Consider the following 18,776-nt stretch of genomic DNA (forward strand, 5'->3'; position numbering starts at 1 on the left):
ACAGGGTGAGGCGAAGCGCACGCAGTCAGCAGTGCCCCAGGACCCAGAAGTGCCGAATCCTGAGTGCACAGATCAGAGGGCGGGCTCACCCTGGCTCCTGGTGGTCTTCCCCTGGACATTTTCCCCAGGATGTTCTTGGGTGGATGCCATTAGGGAGACGCTTGGCCTGCAGACTTCTAGGGTGTCCCAGGATGGGGGCCACTCCCACCAAGAAGCTCCTGAAGTGAGCTTTGTGTCTCAAATAGCTCCACATGATTAGGCGGCTTCAGTGAGTTGACGCATTTACTTTCCTGTCCATGGCTCTGACCTCAACTCAGTATTTTAGTCAAACAAAGATGCCATCTCCATCCTGTTTGAACACTATGGCTGACCCAGCCCTTGCCACACTATCCATTTCCCCCATTTTTCATTCTTCCCTGTGAAAGCAACAAGAGTTAGCACATTTATCCACCCCAGGAGTTTTCTTCCCATTATTACATATAAAGACATTTTAAGTAGTGCCTTTCCCTATAGCACACCTTAATGAACAACTCTAAGAACAGAGAAAATACTCACAATCAATAAAAAAGCTACAGCATTAAAATCTCTAGGGTCTAAGTACGGCTGACCATTCTCCTAGCGTGACCCTAAAGTCTGACGGTAGAGCTGACCGCCATAAGGCAGCTGCCCAACTCGTCTAAGCATTTCAGTGACTTGACATCGCTAGCATTCAAGAATGACTAACAAACGAGTGAAGGCCATTTTCCCACCTCATATTTGTACTCGACCCTGTGTTTCTAGAAATAGGAGGAGTCATTCTGAGAAGGGCCAGTTTTCTCTCCCACACAGATGTAACTGGGAAACTCTTACCCAACTCTGAACTGATAGTAAGATAGGACTCACGGAACCTTCCAGAACCTCATTCCATATATCCATGCTGTGTCTGGGCTGTAAACAGCCTTGTGAAAGATGTATGAGCACAGCTGGCTGCATCATTGTCAAAAACATACGTGGAATTTAACAAAAGCATAGATGACAAAGCCTTTGAGAGTAACTTAAGTGATGTCCATTGGTCAGTCAGCATGTATTCACTGGACAACCTTGGAACTTGAGCAGAAAGAAAGATCAGAGCACAAGACAGGAAACGATTCAGGAAAGGGATGAAATTGTGGGCTTCTGATCTGCATTCTAATTCGTTATTCACTCAACAGGTAATGTTTAAGCACCTGGTACGCTCCCAGCACCACGCTGTACATCACAGGGAGCGAGACTGCTGAGCTGAACTCGAATTCTAACAGAGGCCGGGGACAGTGACAACGGGTTTATAAGGCTATCGATTTACAACTCTGGGAAGTGCTAAGGAACTCAAGTGAAGGTGCACACAGAGGAGGGTCTATATGTGTGTGCAGTAAAATATACACAACACATAACTGACCGGTTTCACCATTTTTATGTGTACAATTCAGTGCAAAAAGGGGTTTTAACAAGGGCATCTGTCACAGTGAGAAGATCAGAAGGGCTTCTTTACCTTCAAAAAGCAACATCTGAGCTTAGCTCTGAAGGAGGGGAAGAAAGGTGAAGTAAAGGGGAGGGCGGTCCGGGCGGGCAGAGCAGCACAGGTCCTCCCGCACAGAAGGCTGGGAGCGTGAGGCGAGCGGGGCTGCGGGCTGCAGAACGGGGCGGGGCTCACAGGGCAGTCCTGGCGCCAGGGGAGTCCAAGCCGTGCAGGGGCCTGGCCGAGTGAGATGATCTCAGCAGAGATGCTGAAATCACAAAGGGGACAGCTTCATCTCTTAGGACTAACTTCCTGCAGGTAGACTCAATGATAATATTACATTCAACACGGGGTCCAACCGTCAATCTCTGAGAGGAAATACAAAGGAAAGAGAGGCACATGGGGTTACCTTCTCAAATGACAGTACTGCTCACTCCCAAGAGACCAGCTCCCTGGGTTGGAAATTGCTGAAGCCATCTGAGATCTTGGTCTCTTCCACAAAGCAAGCCAAAATGTTGATTACATTAAGAAATAAAATGTATTTTTTTCCTAGACAAATAAAGACACTGCACCTCACCCCACAGACTGAAGGCAAGCAAATTAAGTACCAGGCAGGGACAGACAAGGCCTTGTGGCAGGAGACCAACCCCCAGCTGAGGTGTTGATCATCATCAGATTCGTGCCTTATTGAAGTATTAGTCTGAGGAAAACTTATTGTAAGAGAAACTGACAAGGGGGTCTGGGGAATGAGCTTACAGGAATAAGGAGACAAAAGGGAGTGGGAGGTCAGCTGTGGGAAGGAGGGAATAGTAAGAAAAGCAGTTCCTTGAAATGCTATGAGCTACAGGGCGATTGCTCTCTGGATGTGTGCTCTCATTGCTGAGCAGGTGTGGAGACCTTTCCAGGGATTAAGAGAGGAAGTGTGTGCCTTTTCTAGCATCAAAAGTAATCTGGTTTCTTCAATTCTATTTGTTTTTTCGATCCCTTCCTACCGTCTGAGCACCTGGCCAGCAGTTCTCACCTGCACATGCCCGTACCAGGTAGCAGTCCCGCCAGGCTACAGCCCAGCTCGTGTGGGAGCCCGGCAGTGGGGCCCACCCAGTGCTGCCTGCCAGCTGTGCCTAGATGCCACAAGTCTACCCTTCCTAATTCTGATTACTTCATTTAGACCATCATGGTTAAGATCACTCGAGATTGTGGAGCTGGCAGGGTTCTGAAAGCATTCTCCTGCAAAACCTTTGTTTTATGGGAAGCAGACAGAAGTCCTTCAAAGCCAGGTGGGAGCCAGGTGGGAGGGCAGCCCTTCCATCCACGTCCACCCCCAGCCTCCCCTCCAGTGATTCTCCCCTGAACCTGCCCAAGCACACGTGCCCCTTCACTCTCTCCCCAGGCCCATTCCTGTCACGTCCCTGCCCTGCCATGTGTTGGTCCCTTCGTGAGGACCACCTTCGCTGAGACCTGGTCAGAAGCTTGGCAGCTTTTCCCAACTTTTCTGGCAACAGACCGCCATGATCTGTATGCAGAGCACTGCTTTAAAACTCTCCACATGTAATTACGTGATTAGACATCTGTCTCTTTTAGGACCCTGACCGCCATGAGGGCTTCTCCCTGGTGTCTGGTACAATCAGACACGATATACTGAGAAGGAATGGGCACAGCAGAACCCAGCATCCTTTGACCTTGGACAGACACTGCAGACTCACATCCCAAGGTGTATTTGGCTGTGACCCTCATTTAGAAACTGGTGTCAGAACCTCAACTAATGACTCCAATCTGGCATCTGGCACACTGACCTTCGAGACCTGCTCTCATTTGATGGCACTCATGGGACAACTCTGTGCTAGGATCCCGCAAACCCATGTGCCATCTCTGTGACAGGCCCTGGCTATGACAAGTGACCGGGACAACAGCTTGAAGCACCTGGCTGTCAGCTCAGCTACAGCTTCCCGGGAAGGCTAGCAGAAGCTGCTCTGGCTGCCAGGCTCTCACAGTTCTCCTGCACTCTCAGTTTTTTCTTTATAATCATGTAATACCTGAACTTTGACAAGTTTTCTTGTTTTCAATTTTTAGGAGCATTTCCACAACCTCAACATTCATCAGGTGCTTCAGGCCAACCTGACATTCTTCTGAACCCTCTCAGGATCCCTGCCCCGGGCAGGCCCTGCTGCTTCTACCACCAGGCCCATGGAGGAAACACCTAAGTGAAGGCATCATGAAGCCAGGCAAAGCTCCGAAAGGCCACCCCCTCGGGCTCCCCTCCCCGGCTGTGGTACTATCCCCTCCACCTTGAATAAACACAGAGCTGTTCACACTTGGAAAATCTTAGGCAGCAAAAAATTCACCTTCTGTTACAGAGTTTTAAGCACGAGCAACTATAGGGTGGGAAGAAGCCAGCATCCACATGCCACTGTTCAGGAAGCTGTCAGAAGTGGTGACACAGAGACAGAGGATGTCAGGGGAGGCCATGTTGGGGCCTAGTGTGAAGGTGAGTCTAGTCCCCAAATTGCCAGTGCCCCACCATGGAGGTGGTCCTGGGGGTATGAATGGAGGCTCAAAGGCATCATGGCACGTGGACTGCCCACTTGCTGGAGCCTTCTCTAGTCACTCATGGGGGACAGCTGGCAGGAGGGAAAAACAAAAAGTGGCTGCTGTAATACGCTCAGTAAAGGTCTTACAGTCTTTAGAAGTCAGTAATGCCAGAAGCTTAGAGTTACAATGAACCTTACGTCTTGAAAGCAGCGAAGTCTTAACACTGCAGAGTCTGCCTTGTGGCATGACTCTCAGGGGAGCAGAGGAGACAGGGGTCCCTGTTTCAGGCAAATCCTTTCCCACGTGAGCTCTGCCACCCTGACCTGGGAAGCAATCTCTTACTGCAGAGTCAAATCGATCCTCAGACATACCCCAGCAGGTGTCCCCTGAGGCCAGCGATCCACAGAAGTCTCCTGTTGTTAATGGGCTTTGCAGTCAAGGCACAGGTTCACAGACTTCAGGCAGCTCTTCCAGCCTCCCTCAGTGGAGCTGGAAGATGGACAAGGATACAGTCTGCCTGTCTTGGAAGTTAGGATCCAGCTGACATGGGCTGAATGGGGAAAATTTCCAGCAGAAGCTATCCCAAGATTTGTAGATTTTCTGATTCTTTAAGATAATCAGCCTCAGCTCCCCTTCAGACACTTGTGGAGGAGCTGTGAGGGATAAGGCTGTTGTCCAGCCCACCTTCCAGAAGAACAACTCATCTTCCCCAGCCATATGCCTGTGGAAACAGGAACGAGCCTTCTGCGGGCTCTGCAGCAGAAATGCTCATCCTGAAGCCAATCCACACATACCTGTTTTCTGCCTCGAGGCTCCACTACAGGCCCCGACCTCAAGTGCAGATGCTGTAACTGGCTGTGACCCTACTGACAGGGCAGAGGCCCAGGGCTAGGCAGGGAAGGCATCCGAGACCAGCAAGAGTTGTGACCTACCAAAAATACCACAGCCTCTGTATGGAGAGAGCCCGCACACAGCACCTGGAACCACAGCAGTCCTCATAAGGGCGGCATCTGTAGGAGAGAGGGGCACAGGCTGGTCAGCGTCTGGGTTGGAAGGCAGGGCCAGACACGTCATGAGGCCCAGGCCCATTTCAGTGACCAGGACAGGACTGCCAGCACTGCATTCCACAACACAGCAGAGCCGGCTATTGTCCATCTGGTGGCCCAAAGAGAAGGACTGATGGACGTGGTCAGAGCACCATGCTGACTGCATGGCCCTGGGATGAATCACAGTGCTGTCTTTCTGGGCACACTGTCATGAAATCAGCCACCTCTGCAACCAGACGGAAGCTCAACAGCAAACTGGTGTCCCCTGTGGTAGCTCCTCCTCAGTGTGCAGTCCCCGACGATGGTCAAATGAGGGGAACACTGTGCCCAGTCCAGGGAGGGCGAAAGCAGAGGTTCTCCTGTCAGACAGGCACAAGCCTGGGTGGCATGCTCAGGGGCTGTTCTTCCCCAAGAGCTAACCCAGAAAGAGCCTTGCTGAGGAAAGGACCCAGGGTAGGCTCCAAAGGAGTCCACCTGGCCTCCTCCCCCAACAGCACCTCCCCAACCTTTTTAAAAAGACAGGTCACATTTTTGCAGCTGGATTGTGGAAACACAGGAAAAAAATAAATAAAAAAATACTTAAGTGAGGGGGCGGAGCCAAGATGGCGGCGTGAGTAGAGCAGTGGAAATCTCCTCCCAAAAACACATAGAGCTATGAAAATATAACAAAGAAAAATCTTCCTAAAATAGAGACCACAGGACACAGGACAACATCCAGACCACATCCACACCTGCAAGAACCCAGCGCCTTGTGAAGGGGAGTGCTTTTTGGAAATCTTAAAGGGGCAGGACAGGTCACTTAGACCAGAAGCAGGGAATCTGGGGATCTCTGGGCACTCTAACCCCCTGGGCAGCAGGGAGCACAGAGGCCCCTTACGGAGATAAATAGTCTCCTGGCTGCTCCCCCTCCAACGGGGCTCCACAATTTGGAGGAACAGCCCCAGCCAGGCCAAGCCCACAGCAACAGCGGAGATAAACCCCAAAGCAACTGGGCAGGAAGCAGAAGCCCTGTCTGCGCACAGCTGCCCAGCACAAGCCACTAGAGGTCGCTATTCTCCCAGGAAAAGGCTACAAACCAACAAGAAGGGAAGCTCTTCCAGCGGTCACTTGTACCAGCTCTGCAAACTATCTCTATCACCATGAAAAGGCAAAACTACAGGCAGACAAAGATCACAGAGACAACACCTGAGAAGGAGACAGACCTAACTAGTCTTCCTGAAAAAGAATTCAAAATAAAAATCATGAACATGCTGACAGAGATGCAGAAAAAAATGCAAGAGCAATGGGATGAGATGCAGAGAAAAATGCAAGAGCAGTGGGATGAAGTCCGGAAGGAGATCACAGATGTCAGGAAAGAGATCACAGAAGTGAAACAATCCCTGGAAGGATTTATAAGCAGAATGGATAAGATGCAAGAGGCCATTGAAGGAATAGAAGCCAGAGAACAGGAACGTATAGAAGCTGACATAGAGAGAGATAAAAGGATCTCCAGGAATGAAACAACACTAAGAGAAATATGTGACCAATACAAAAGGAAAAACATTCGTATTATAGGGATACCAGAAGAGGAAGAAAGAGGAAAAGGGATAGAAAGTGTCTTTGAAGAAATAATTGCTGAAAACTTCCCCAAACTGGGGGAGGAAATAATCGAACAGACCATGGAATTATACAGAACCCCCAACAGAAAGGATCCAAGGAGGACAACACCAAGACACATAATAATTAAAATGGCAAGGATCAAGGACAAGGAAAGAGTTTTAAAGGCAGCTAGAGAGAAAAAGGTCACCTATAAAGGAAAACCAATCAGGCTAACATCAGACTTCTCAACAGAAACCCTACAGGCCAGAAGAGAATGGCATGATATACTTAATGCAATGAAACAGAAGGGCCTTGAACCAAGGATACTGTATCCAGCACGACTATCATTTAAATATGATGGTGGGATCAAACAATTCCCAGACAAGCAAAAGCTGAGGGAATTTGCTTCCCACAAACCACCTCTACAGGGCATCCTACAGGGACTGCTCTAGATGGGAGCACCCCTAAAAAGAGCACAGAACAAAACACACAACATATGAAGAATGGAGGAGGAGGAATAAGAAGGGAGAGAAGAAAAGACTCTCCAGACAGTGTATATAACAGCTCAATAAGCGAGCTAAGTTAGGCAGTAAGATACTAAAGAAGCTAACCTTGAACCTTTGGTAACCACGAATCTAAAGCCTGCAATGGCAATAAGTACATATCTTTCAATAGTCACCCTAAATGTAAATGGACTTAATGCACCAATCAAAAGACATAGAGTAATAGAATGGATAAAAAAGCAAGACCCATCTATATGCTGCTTACAAGAAACTCACCTTAAACCCAAAGATAAGCATAGACTAAAAGTCAAGGGATGGAAAAACATATTTCAGGCAAACAACAGTGAGAAGAAAGCAGGGGTTGCAGTACTAATATCAGACAAAATAGACTTCAAAACAAAGAAAGTAACAAGAGATAAAGAAGGCCACTACATAATGATAAAGGGCTTAGTCCAACAAGAGGATATAACCATTCTAAATATATATGCACCGAATACAGGAGCACCAGCATATGTGAAGCAAATACTAACAGAACTAAAGAGGGAAATAGACTGCAATGCATTCATTGTAGGAGACTTCAACACACCACTCACCCCAAAGGATAGATCCACCGGGCAGAAAATAAGTAAAGACACACAGGCACTGAACAACACACTAGAACAGATGGACCTAATAGACATCTATAGAACTTTACATCCAAAAGCAACAGGATATACATTCTTCTCAAGTGCACATGGAACATTCTCCAGAATAGACCACATACTAGCTCACAAAAAAAGCCTCAGTAAATTCCACAATATTGAAATTCTACCAACCAATTTTTCAGACCACAAAGGTATGAAAGTAGAAATAAATTCTACAAAGAAAACAAAAAGGCTCACAAACACATGGAGGCTTAACAACATGCTACTAAATAATCAATGGATCAATGAACAAATCAAAATAGAGATCAAGGAATATATAGAAATAAATGACAACAACAACACTAAGCCCCAACTTCTGTGGGATGCAGCGAAAGCAGTCTTAAGAGGAAAGTATATAGCAATCCAGGCACACTTGAAGAAGGAAGAACAATCCCAAATGAATAGTCTAACATCACAACTATTAAAACTGGAAAAAGAAGAACAAATGAGGCCTAAAGTCAGCAGAAGGAGGGACATAATAAAGATCAGAGAAGAAATAAACAAAATTGAGAAGAATAAAACAATAGCAAAAATCAACGAAACCAAGAGCTGGTTCTTTGAGAAAATAAACAAAATAGATAAGCCTCTAGCCCAACTTATTAAGAGAAAACGAGAGTCAACACAAATCAACATAATCAGAAATGAGAATGGAAAAATCACGACAGACTCCACAGAAATACAAAGAATTATTAAAGACTACTATGAAAACCTATATGCCAACAAGCTGGAAAACCTAGAAGAAATGGACAACTTCCTAGAAAAATACAACCTCCCAAGACTGACCAAGGAAGAAACACAAAAGTTAAACAAACCAATTACAAGCAAAGAAATTGAAACAGTAATCAAAAAACTACCCAAGAACAAAACCCCGGGGCCGGACGGATTTACCTCGGAATTTTATCAGACACACAGAGAAGACATAATACCCATTCTCCTTAAAGTGTTCCACAAAATAGAAGAAGAGGGAATACTCCCAAACTCATTCTATGAAGCCAACATCACCCTAATACCAAAACCAGGAAAAGACCCCACCAAAAAAGAAAATTACAGACCAATATCCCTGATGAATGTAGATGCAAAAATACTCAATAAAATATTAGCAAACAGAATTCAACAGTATATCAAAAGGATCATACACCATGACCAAGTGGGGTTCATCCCAGGGATGCAAGGATGGTACAACATTCGAAAATCCATCAACATCATCCACCACATCAACAAAAAGAAAGACAAAAACCACATGATCATCTCCATAGATGCTGAAAAAGCATTTGACAAAATTCAACATCCATTCATGATAAAAATTCTCAGCAAAATGGGAATAGAGGGCAAGTACCTCAACATAATAAAGGCCATATATGATAAACCCACAGCCAGCATTATACTGAACAGCGAGAAGCTGAAAGCATTTCCACTGAGATCGGGAACCAGACAGGGATGCCCACTCTCCCCACTGTTATTTAACATAGTACTGGAGGTCCTAGCCACGGCAATCAGACAAAACAAAGAAATACAAGGAATCCAGATTGGTAAAGAAGAAGTTAAACTGTCACTATTTGCAGATGATATGATACTGTACATAAAAAACCCTAAAGACTCCACTCCAAAACTACTAGAACTGATATCGGAATACAGCAAAGTTGCAGGATACAAAATCAACGCACAGAAATCTGTAGCTTTCCTATACACTAACAACGAATCAATAGAAAGAGAAATCAGGAAAACAATTCCATTCACCATTGCATCAAAAAGAATAAAATACCTAGGAATAAACCTAACCAAGGAAGTGAAAGACTTATACTCTGAAAACTACAAGTCACTCTTAAGAGAAATTAAAGGGGACACTAATAAATGGAAACTCATCCCATGCTCATGGCTAGGAAGAATTAATATCGTCAAAATGGCCATCCTGCCGAAAGCAATATACAAATTTGATGCAATCCCTCTCAAATTACCAGCAACATTCTTCAATGAATTGGAACAAATAATTCAAAAATTCATATGGAAACACCAAAGACCCCGAATAGCCAAAGCAATCCTGAAAAAGAAGAATAAAGTAGGGGGGATCTCACTCCCCAACTTCAAGCTCTACTACAAAGCCATAGTAATCAAGACAATTTGGTACTGGCACAAGAACAGAGCCACAGACCAGTGGAACAGATTAGAGACCCCAGAAATTAACCCAAACATATATGGTCAATTAATATTTGATAAAGGAGCCATGGACATACAATGGCAAAATGACAGTCTCTTCAACAGATGGTGCTGGCAAAACTGGACAGCTACATGTAGGAGAATGAAACTGGACCATTGTCTAACCCCATATACAAAGGTAAACTCAAAATGGATCAAAGACCTGAATGTAAGTCACGAAACCATTAAACTCTTGGAAAAAAACATAGGCAAAAACCTCTTAGATATAAACATGAGTGATCTCTTCTTGAACATATCTCCCCGGGCAAGGAAAACAACAGCAAAAATGAGCAAGTGGGACTACATTAAGCTGAAAAGCTTCTGTACAGCGAAAGACACCATCAATAGAACAAAAAGGAACCCTACAGTATGGGAGAATATATTTGAAAATGACAGATCTGATAAAGGCTTGACGTCCAGAATATATAAAGAGCTCACACGCCTCAACAAACAAAAAACAAATAACCCAATTAAAAAATGGGCAGAGGAACTGAACAGACAGTTCTCCAAAAAAGAAATACAGATGGCCAAGAGACACATGAAAAGATGCTCCACATCGCTAATTATCAGAGAAATGCAAATTAAAACTACAATGAGGTATCACCTCACACCAGTAAGGATAGCTGCCATCCAAAAGACAAACAACAACAAATGTTGGCGAGGCTGTGGAGAAAGGGGAACCCTCCTACACTGCTGGTGGGAATGTAAATTAGTTCAACCATTGTGGAAAGCAGTATGGAGGTGCATCAAAATGCTCAAAACAGACCTACCATTTGACCCAGGAATTCCACTCCTAGGAATTTACCCTAAGAACGCAGCAATCAAGTTTGAGAAAGACAGATGCACTCCTATGTTTATCGCAGCACTATTTACAATAGCCAAGAATTGGAAGCAACCTAAATGTCCATCTGTAGATGAATGGATAAAGAAGATGTGGTACATATACACAATGGAATACTACTCAGCCATAAGAAGTGGAAAAATCCAACCATTTGCAGCAACATGGATGGAGCTGGAGAGTATTATGCTCAGTGAAATAAGCCAAGCGGAGAAAGAGAAATACCAAATGATTTCACTCATCTGAGGAGTATAGGAACAAAGGAAAAACTGAAGGAACAAAACAGCAGCAGAATTACAGAACCCAAAAATGGACTAACAGGTACCAAAGGGAAAGGAACTGGGGAGGATGGGTGGGCAGGGAGGGATAAGGGGGGGGAAGAAGAAGGGGGGTATTAAGATTAGCATGCATGGGGGGGAGGGAGAAAGGGGAGGGTGGGCTGCACAACACAGAGAGGACAAGTAGTGACTCTACCACATTTTGCTAAGCTGATGGACAGTAACCGTAATGTGGTTGTTAGGGGGGACCTGATATAGGGGAGAGCATAGTAAACATAGTATTCTTCAGGTAAGTGTAGATTAAAAATTTAAAAAAAAAAAAAGAAAGAAAGAAAGAAAAGGGGGATTACTCCTTAACAGGATAAAACTATTGGTAAATCAAAGATCAACGCATGCTTTAAATATCCTTAATGTTGATCACTTAAAGGGTGTCAGATGATCAGCTATGGAGGTACTCTTTTCTGATAATATTCCTTTCTCTTAATTAAAAAAAAAAAAAAAAGCAGTTACTGTGTGCTGACCTCCAATGAGTTCTGCACAGTGGTATAGAGGGCATGTCAAAGTGTGGGCAAAGGGTCTGTTTGTTTCTACGCAGAAGATCAAGGCCTAGCTTGGATACCCAGAAAATGAACTAAGATACGATATGAGGAGGAGCTTCCGGCATCAGCACTCTCTGGAGGACTCGTGCCGGGGGATGATCATCAAAAAGCCTCCACAGGGATCCGGACGATGCTGCGGTTGTGGCTGCATCCAGCCCACCGTCTCCTGGACTTGCCATAAGAAGGAGGAGGGAGATGTCTACGCTGGCATGTGCATACAGTGAGACAACGAATTTGACTGGATCTGTACTGTTGGAACTCAACCAGGAGTTGGGAGGGGTGCAAGTTGTAGCACCCCAAAATCTCATGACTATAGACTATCTATGGTTAAAAGAACATATGGGATGTGAACAGATCCCAGAAATGGGCTGCTTTAATTTGTCTGATGGTTCAAGTACAGTTGGACAATATCCATCATATCATAGATAAATTTTCACAAATGCCTAGGGTGCCTAAATGGTTTTCTTGGCTTCACTGGAGATGGCTGGTAATTATAGATTTGCTTTGTTTATGTCACCGTATTCCTATTATGTTAATATGTGTGTGCAAATTAGTTAGTAGTTTAAAACCTATACATACTTAAGGTACTATACAAGAAGATATGTCAAAGAAATAATCAATTCTCCCAAGTTTCCTTCATATGCTACATCTATAGCTTTTCTTCTTCCTTCCTAATTACAAACCTTAAATAGAATTCGTGCCTCATATCGAATTTACCGAGTATCATAATTCCTCCAGGTGGTAAAGATACCTCGAGACAAGTGCTGGGCATAGAAGCCACAGGGCATAAATCTGCAAAGAAGTAAAAAGCTAACCTTTGCAAACAATATGGCTTCTCTCTCACTTACCAACTTTACATTTCCCTGTATGGCCCCGGAAGATGACTGGTTAGCCAGAGACGGGTAAGATTCCTCAAGGGAGGAACAACCTAAGACAGGCACAGTCGCAGGGGGGCCATCAGGTGAGAATTTGGGGATCAACAGAGGTGAGGCTCAGAACCTCACCCCCCCTGCTTTGAGAGAAATCTTCTGCATCCGTGGATGTCTTGCTGCCCTTGTCTAGCCTGGATTAATACTTAGTCCATAGGCACACACCTGATCATCTGATCATCTATATTTGCCTTCTTACAGCACTAAACTATGTTTTCTACCTTTATCTTGCATCTACCTACCACTTCAGCATTTTATTAAAAATAAAAATAATAATAATAATAGGAGAAATGTGGGATCAACATATAAATCAAGTACAAAAATCAAATGAATATTCATATTTGACCTGATGGTTTATAGGTCATATTGCATGATCAAAACCGAAAGTTTCTGTGATGACTGCCCTTGTACTGTTCACCATGTAAGAATTTATTCACTCTGTAAGAATTCGTTCACCATGTAAGAACTTGTTCGTTATGCTTCAGAAGATTGGAGACTGACGAGAATTAGGCTTGAGATGGATTAATGATTGTACATTGAGCATTGACCCCCCTATACTGAATTTTATTGTTGTTAACAACCATTTGATCAATAAATATGAGAGATGCCCTCAAAAAAAAAAAAATAAAAAATAAAAAAAATAAAAAATAAAAATAAAAATAATAATAATAATAGGAGAAATGTGGGATCAACATATAAATCAAGTACAAAAATCAAATGAATATTCATATTTGACCTGATGGTTTATAGGTCATATTGCATGATCAAAACCGAAAGTTTCTGTGATGACTGCCCTTGTACTGTTCACCATGTAAGAATTTATTCACTCTGTAAGAATTCGTTCACCATGTAAGAACTTGTTCGTTATGCTTCAGAAGATTGGAGACTGACGAGAATTAGGCTTGAGATGGATTAATGATTGTACATTGAGCATTGACCCCCCTATACTGAATTTTATTGTTGTCAACAACCATTTGATCAATAAATATGAGAGATGCCCTCTCAAAAAAAAAAAAAAAAAAAAGACAGGTCACATCCTTGGGTCATGCACTTCGGCATTTACAGAGAAACGTTCACAGACCAACTTGAGTCCAAGTGCCAGTGGATGGAGGGATAGGGAGGAAGGTGGACTCTCAGTAATATTAAGTGATCATTTATTGTGATCCAGGTTGCTGCCAACTTTCTTTAAAAAAAAAAAGTAGCTGGGAGAAAAACTTGATCCAAGATCTTAGACACTGAATTTGTAGATAATTCAATACAAATTGGCTTGTGTTACATAGAAAAATGTGTGGAAGACAGCTGCCCAGAAATATGGCTGAGACAGAGCACTAGGAGTTACAGGGGAGCTCTGCAGACCTGAGCTGCTCCTCGGCTGGCTCCAGGGGCTTCTATCTCTTTAAACACTCAACACCCAGCTGCTGCTAAAACCTCTGTCATTTCAGGGCAAACTGAGAGTCTGTCCAACCATCACTACCACCACCACCACCACCACCACACACAGCACTCTACACGTGATTCAGAAGCATTCACATCCAGCCCTTCTGCTGCCCATTAGCAGGAATTTTTATCTACCGGGTAAAATATGCTATGATATCGATGAGATACTCGTATAATAAGCTGGTGACATAAGCTGATCTGCTGAACTTGTTTTATCCAACCAACAGCTGGCAGAGCACCAAAATGTGTGCTTCCAGATGCTGGTTTTCACAATCCATGCATCCAGCAAAAAGCCACTGAGTGCTACTAGGAACTCGGCTTTGTGCTGGGTCCTGGGGGTGGAGCAACAAAAACCCAGACAGAAGTCCCTGTAGTACAGCAGCTTTCCTTGTACAAGGAGATAAACAGTAAGCAAGAAAAGTATGAACTGTGATCAGGGCAATCAGTTCCACCCTGGTGGAAAATACAGCAGGGTCCCGGGGTGGAGAGCATGGGGGAGGGGAGGAAGATAATACAGTTTTAGGGTGTTCAGGCATGACTCATGGAGAAGGTGACATCTGAGCAGAGACCACACAGAAATATCCTGTGCTGGCACCAGGGCCTCAGCGCTGCTGGCTCCAGGGAGGCTGTGCTGCTGGCCCCTCCAGGTCTGGCTCCACAGGCCCCATGGGCACGTCACGGGGAAGAATGGTTGAGCACAGAGTGCAAGGGAAAATGAAATGCCCAAGGTGGTGTGGGGGGCAGTGCAGGGACAGAATCTGGGTCAGGGCTGGACCAGCAAGGACCCAGCACTGCCCCAACAGCACCATATAGTATGCTTCAGAGCACTGTCCATAGCCACAGCTTGGTGCCCCCTCCCCAAGGGTCTCAATAATCCTGAGCCACCCATGTATGGGTGTGTGTGGAGGGAGCAGGGAGCATTCAAGGGGGATGATGGACTTCTTGCTCTTAGAATAGGTAGAGTTCAGACACTAATTGTAAACAACAGGAGATGGGACTGCTTCCTATCATGAATTTGCACAGTGCTTAGCAATTATGTTAGATTCATGACAGATGTGATAATGTGGCAGGCAGAATTTGAAGATGGCCCCAAGATTCTGTCCCCTAGTGTACACAGCCTGCATGATCCCCTCCCCTTGAGTGTGGAGGGTCCTGGATATATGACTGGATGGCCCCCAGGATTATGGAACAGTATGTAAGGTCTGTTGTATAAAATTCTACCTTAGTTTTAACTCGGGAATTCCTCTCCTAGGAATTTACCCAAAGAAATCAACTTCTCAGATTCAAAAAGACATATGCACCCCTATGTTTATTGCAGCACTATTTACAATATCCAAGAAATGGAAGCAATCTAAGTGTCCATCAGTAGATGAATGGATAAAGAAGAGGTGGTACATATACACAATGGAATACTATTCAGCCATAAGAAAGAAACAAATCCTACCATTTGCAACAACATGGATGGAGCCGGAGGATATTATGCTCAGTGAAATAAGCCAGGCAGAGAAGGACAAGTGCCAAATGATTTCCCTCATTTGTGGAGTATAACAACAAAGCTAAACTGAAGGAACAAAAGAGCAGCAGACTCACAGAACCCAAGACGGGACTAGCAGTTACCAAAGGGGAGGGCCGGTGGGGAGGGAGGGAGAAAGAGATTGTGGGGTATCATGATTGGTGCACATGGTGTGTGAGGAGTCACGGGGAAGACAGTGTAGCTCAGAGAAGACAAATAGGGACTCTGTGGCATCTTACTACACTGATGGACAGTGACTGCAATGGGGTATGGGGGGGACTCGATAATAAGGGTGAATGTAATAACCATGTTGTTTTTGTGAAACCTTCATAACAGTGTATATCAATGATACCTTAATAAAAGAAAAAAAAAGGAGTTATTAACTATATAGTTTCATACCTACAAAAATTTGCCTCACTGATAGTTGGACTATATTGGAGGAGAATAAAGAGCAAGTACAAGAGAAGAGATTCCACTTATAAACTATTACTGAGGCCAAGCACATGGTCCCTGCCTTTACAGAATTAACAAATATTAACAAAGCAAATAGTGCAGGTCTAGGGAAGTACAAAGATGGGCATGTGGGGAAAAAAGAGAAAAACAACTCTGCCTTAGCGACTGGGGCTCCCCTGCTGGCTTTGGAGAAGCAGCTGCTACGCAGTAAGCAGGTCACGCAGCTAGAACTGAGGGTGGTCTCTAGAAACTGGGTGTAACTCCCAGCCAGTCAGCAAGGGAACTGGGACCTCTGTCCTACAACTGCAAGGAACTGCATTCTGGCAACAACTGGAATGAATGTGCAGGAGGATCTCATGCAGGGGATACAACCCAGCCAACCCTTTGATTTCAGTCTGTGAGACCCAGAGCAAAGGACCCACAGATGCTATGCCCAGACTTGTGATCTGTAAGGATTTTAAGAGTAAACAAATGTAGTGTCAATCTGCTAAGTTTGTAGTAATTTACTATGCAGCAACAGAATATGAATACAAATAAGAACAAAGGTTACAGGTTATGGACATGTCTTACATTCTAGATAGCAGGTCAAGTGCTTCACAACTTTCTCATTTAACACTCAAAGAAAGCATCCATATTCAAGGTAAGTACTGTTAGCTCCACATACGAAATAAGTTCAGAAAATAAGGCATAATGGATGTTGTGTGTCCTCATCCCAGGGCACTGTCTGCTAAAGCCAAAAATGGACTTGGCCAGCATTTCAGCAAAGCATTTTGTGGAGACACTGTCTCTTTGGCACTGAGTCTTTCATTACCACAGTGCCACCTTCTCTGTCCCCACTTGATTTTCCTATTCTTCACTGGCTCTGCTTTGACAACTGCTGTGAGCCAGGCAATGGTGTGTTGTGACAATACTATTAACAGTGATCGTATAAGGCTCCATCACCATTTAGCTCATGCAAACGGACCAACTGGAAAAAAGAGAAGCTGGGCATTGGAGGGATGCTTAAGAAAGTGGAAGAGGTAGAGCAGGTGTGGAGGGAAGGTGAAGCTAATGCAGCAGGAGTAGGCCAGAGGGCGCGCCAAGCCCTGAGCTGTGGGAGGGAGGGGTGGAAACTGGGCAAGGCCATGGGACAGAGATAATGTGAAAAAGCACAGAATCCTTGGGTGAATGGCAGGAGGGCCCTGGGATAGAGCCCACAGACAGAAACTCAGCAGCCACTGTTTAATAATGCCAGAAGGTGTTCTCGGTTTAACTTGGAACTGCACATCGACCGTGGTGACTCCCAAACAGGCCCACACCATTCCATGTCAAGAACTGTCTAAGTCAGTAAATAACTTAATCATGAAAGACAGGAAAAAATATATTTGTATTAGGTAAAAGTATGGGATCTGGAAACTAGTAATGCTCCTACAATATTATACAACAAAACAGTGTTTTTCCAACTATTGCGACCCACTAGCAAATTATGAAATGACATTATTGGGTTGGGACATACATTTTATAAAGGTAAAGACTGATTTAAAATAATCACAGGACATCACATACAAGCATTGTTTTGTGAAGCCGACCCTGGTCCCACATACAGCCACAAGGTATGTGTGGATGAGCAAATGAAAGCATGTTTCTTCAAAGCTAATATTGTGGAAACCCCAAGTCAAAAGTGGACAGGCTCAAGACCCCATTGTGCCTAGATCAGCTTCTTGCATCTTCCTGGGAGGTTCTAGGCAGCCTCAGGAGAGGTGACTTCCTGCCATCAATGGTACGGGGCTGAGGTCTCCAGGTTCCTATGACTTCTGGGTGACAGCAGTCAAATGGCTACTGTATTTCTGCTCCTAATTCTAGTAAAAAGTGTCCTGTAGTGATCAAATCCTAGAAGGTACAAGCCTTACAAAGACCGTCTCAAGTGGGAATGCCCCCTGTTGACCTGCCTACTTATGATCAGCCTCTGAAGGCAGGAGGTGGCTTCAGCAGTGGAGAGCAGAAAGACAATGTGCAGCTTAGGAGGGGTGAGATGATCTTCTGAGCTCAGAACCACTTCCGTCCATTGCTCTACCACTTTTGCCCCCACAAGGCTTCCTGTGTCTCCCCAACTATTGCTAGAGCTGCCTCACCTCTGGGCACTGTCAGGGGTACGTGGGGTCTGCCCAGCTGTGGTCACCACCCAACTCTCGGTATATTCAGTGAATGGATCAGCTTTCAAGATCTGAATTTGCTAAGACACTTCCCTTTCCAGGTTCTAAAGAAGCATCACTGCTTTGAAACCTAAAGACCCTGCAGCATCCTGGTTCCCATGTCAGAGGAAGTACCCAGGGAAGAATCTCTGCAGGCTTCTATATGTATGCAGAGCCTCTTGTCTCCAATTCTATACACACACACACACATCCAAGCACACACACACATACACACCCCTCAGCCTGAGAACAAAGATTAGATGCGGAATGATTTCAAGTTCCTAATTCCACTCTCGGCATACTTGTGGCTATCTGCGGTCCTGGCCAGCTCCCAATGCAGACACTGGGGAAAGCTAGCCACCTGAGGGTCAGGTAGGCTCCCACAGGGCGGCACTGACCCCTTTCTCATTGTTGCTTTCTTCCAATGAACCTGCTGGTAAATGGGGGCCCTAAACACACACCTGTTGACATTTCTAAAGAGCTGCAATTATAAAAAGAATGTTAAGTGTAACACTGAGGTTAATTAAAAGCAGTAAACATTAGCAGGCAGTC

At 44.7% G+C, this 18,776-nt stretch overlaps 2 protein-coding genes across 7 annotated transcripts in view; one reads left to right on the forward strand and one right to left on the reverse strand.

Annotated features, from left to right (window-relative positions):
* The window catches only part of LOC118967753 (LanC like glutathione S-transferase 2), a 177,603-nt gene extending 173,383 nt beyond the window's left edge, over positions 1 to 4,220 (forward strand). The window contains exon 9 of the mRNA XM_073239176.1: positions 3,545 to 4,220. Within this exon, the coding sequence (XP_073095277.1) occupies positions 3,545 to 3,675 (131 nt within the window). The 3' untranslated portion in view covers positions 3,676 to 4,220. The remainder of the gene's footprint in view (positions 1 to 3,544) is intronic.
* The window catches only part of VOPP1 (VOPP1 WW domain binding protein), a 148,843-nt gene that overhangs the window by 28,264 nt on the left and 101,803 nt on the right, over positions 1 to 18,776 (reverse strand). Inside the window, exons 1-2 of one of the 6 annotated variants that reach the window (XM_036994955.2) lie at positions 1,884 to 1,939; positions 90 to 1,742 (exon numbers count right to left, since the gene is read on the reverse strand). The exons of 3 other annotated variants lie outside the window; for them this stretch is intronic. In XM_036994955.2, coding sequence (XP_036850850.2) covers positions 90 to 253 — 164 coding nt within the window. In that variant the 5' untranslated portion in view covers positions 254 to 1,742; positions 1,884 to 1,939. Of the gene's footprint in view, positions 1 to 89; positions 1,953 to 4,935; positions 5,014 to 18,776 lie in introns of those variants that run through there. 2 more of the 6 variants (XM_036994956.2, XM_036994954.2) reach the window with 2 other exon arrangements.

This window comes from Manis javanica, chromosome 6 (assembly GCF_040802235.1).
Source record: "Manis javanica isolate MJ-LG chromosome 6, MJ_LKY, whole genome shotgun sequence".
NCBI classification, from domain to species: Eukaryota; Metazoa; Chordata; class Mammalia; order Pholidota; family Manidae; genus Manis; species Manis javanica.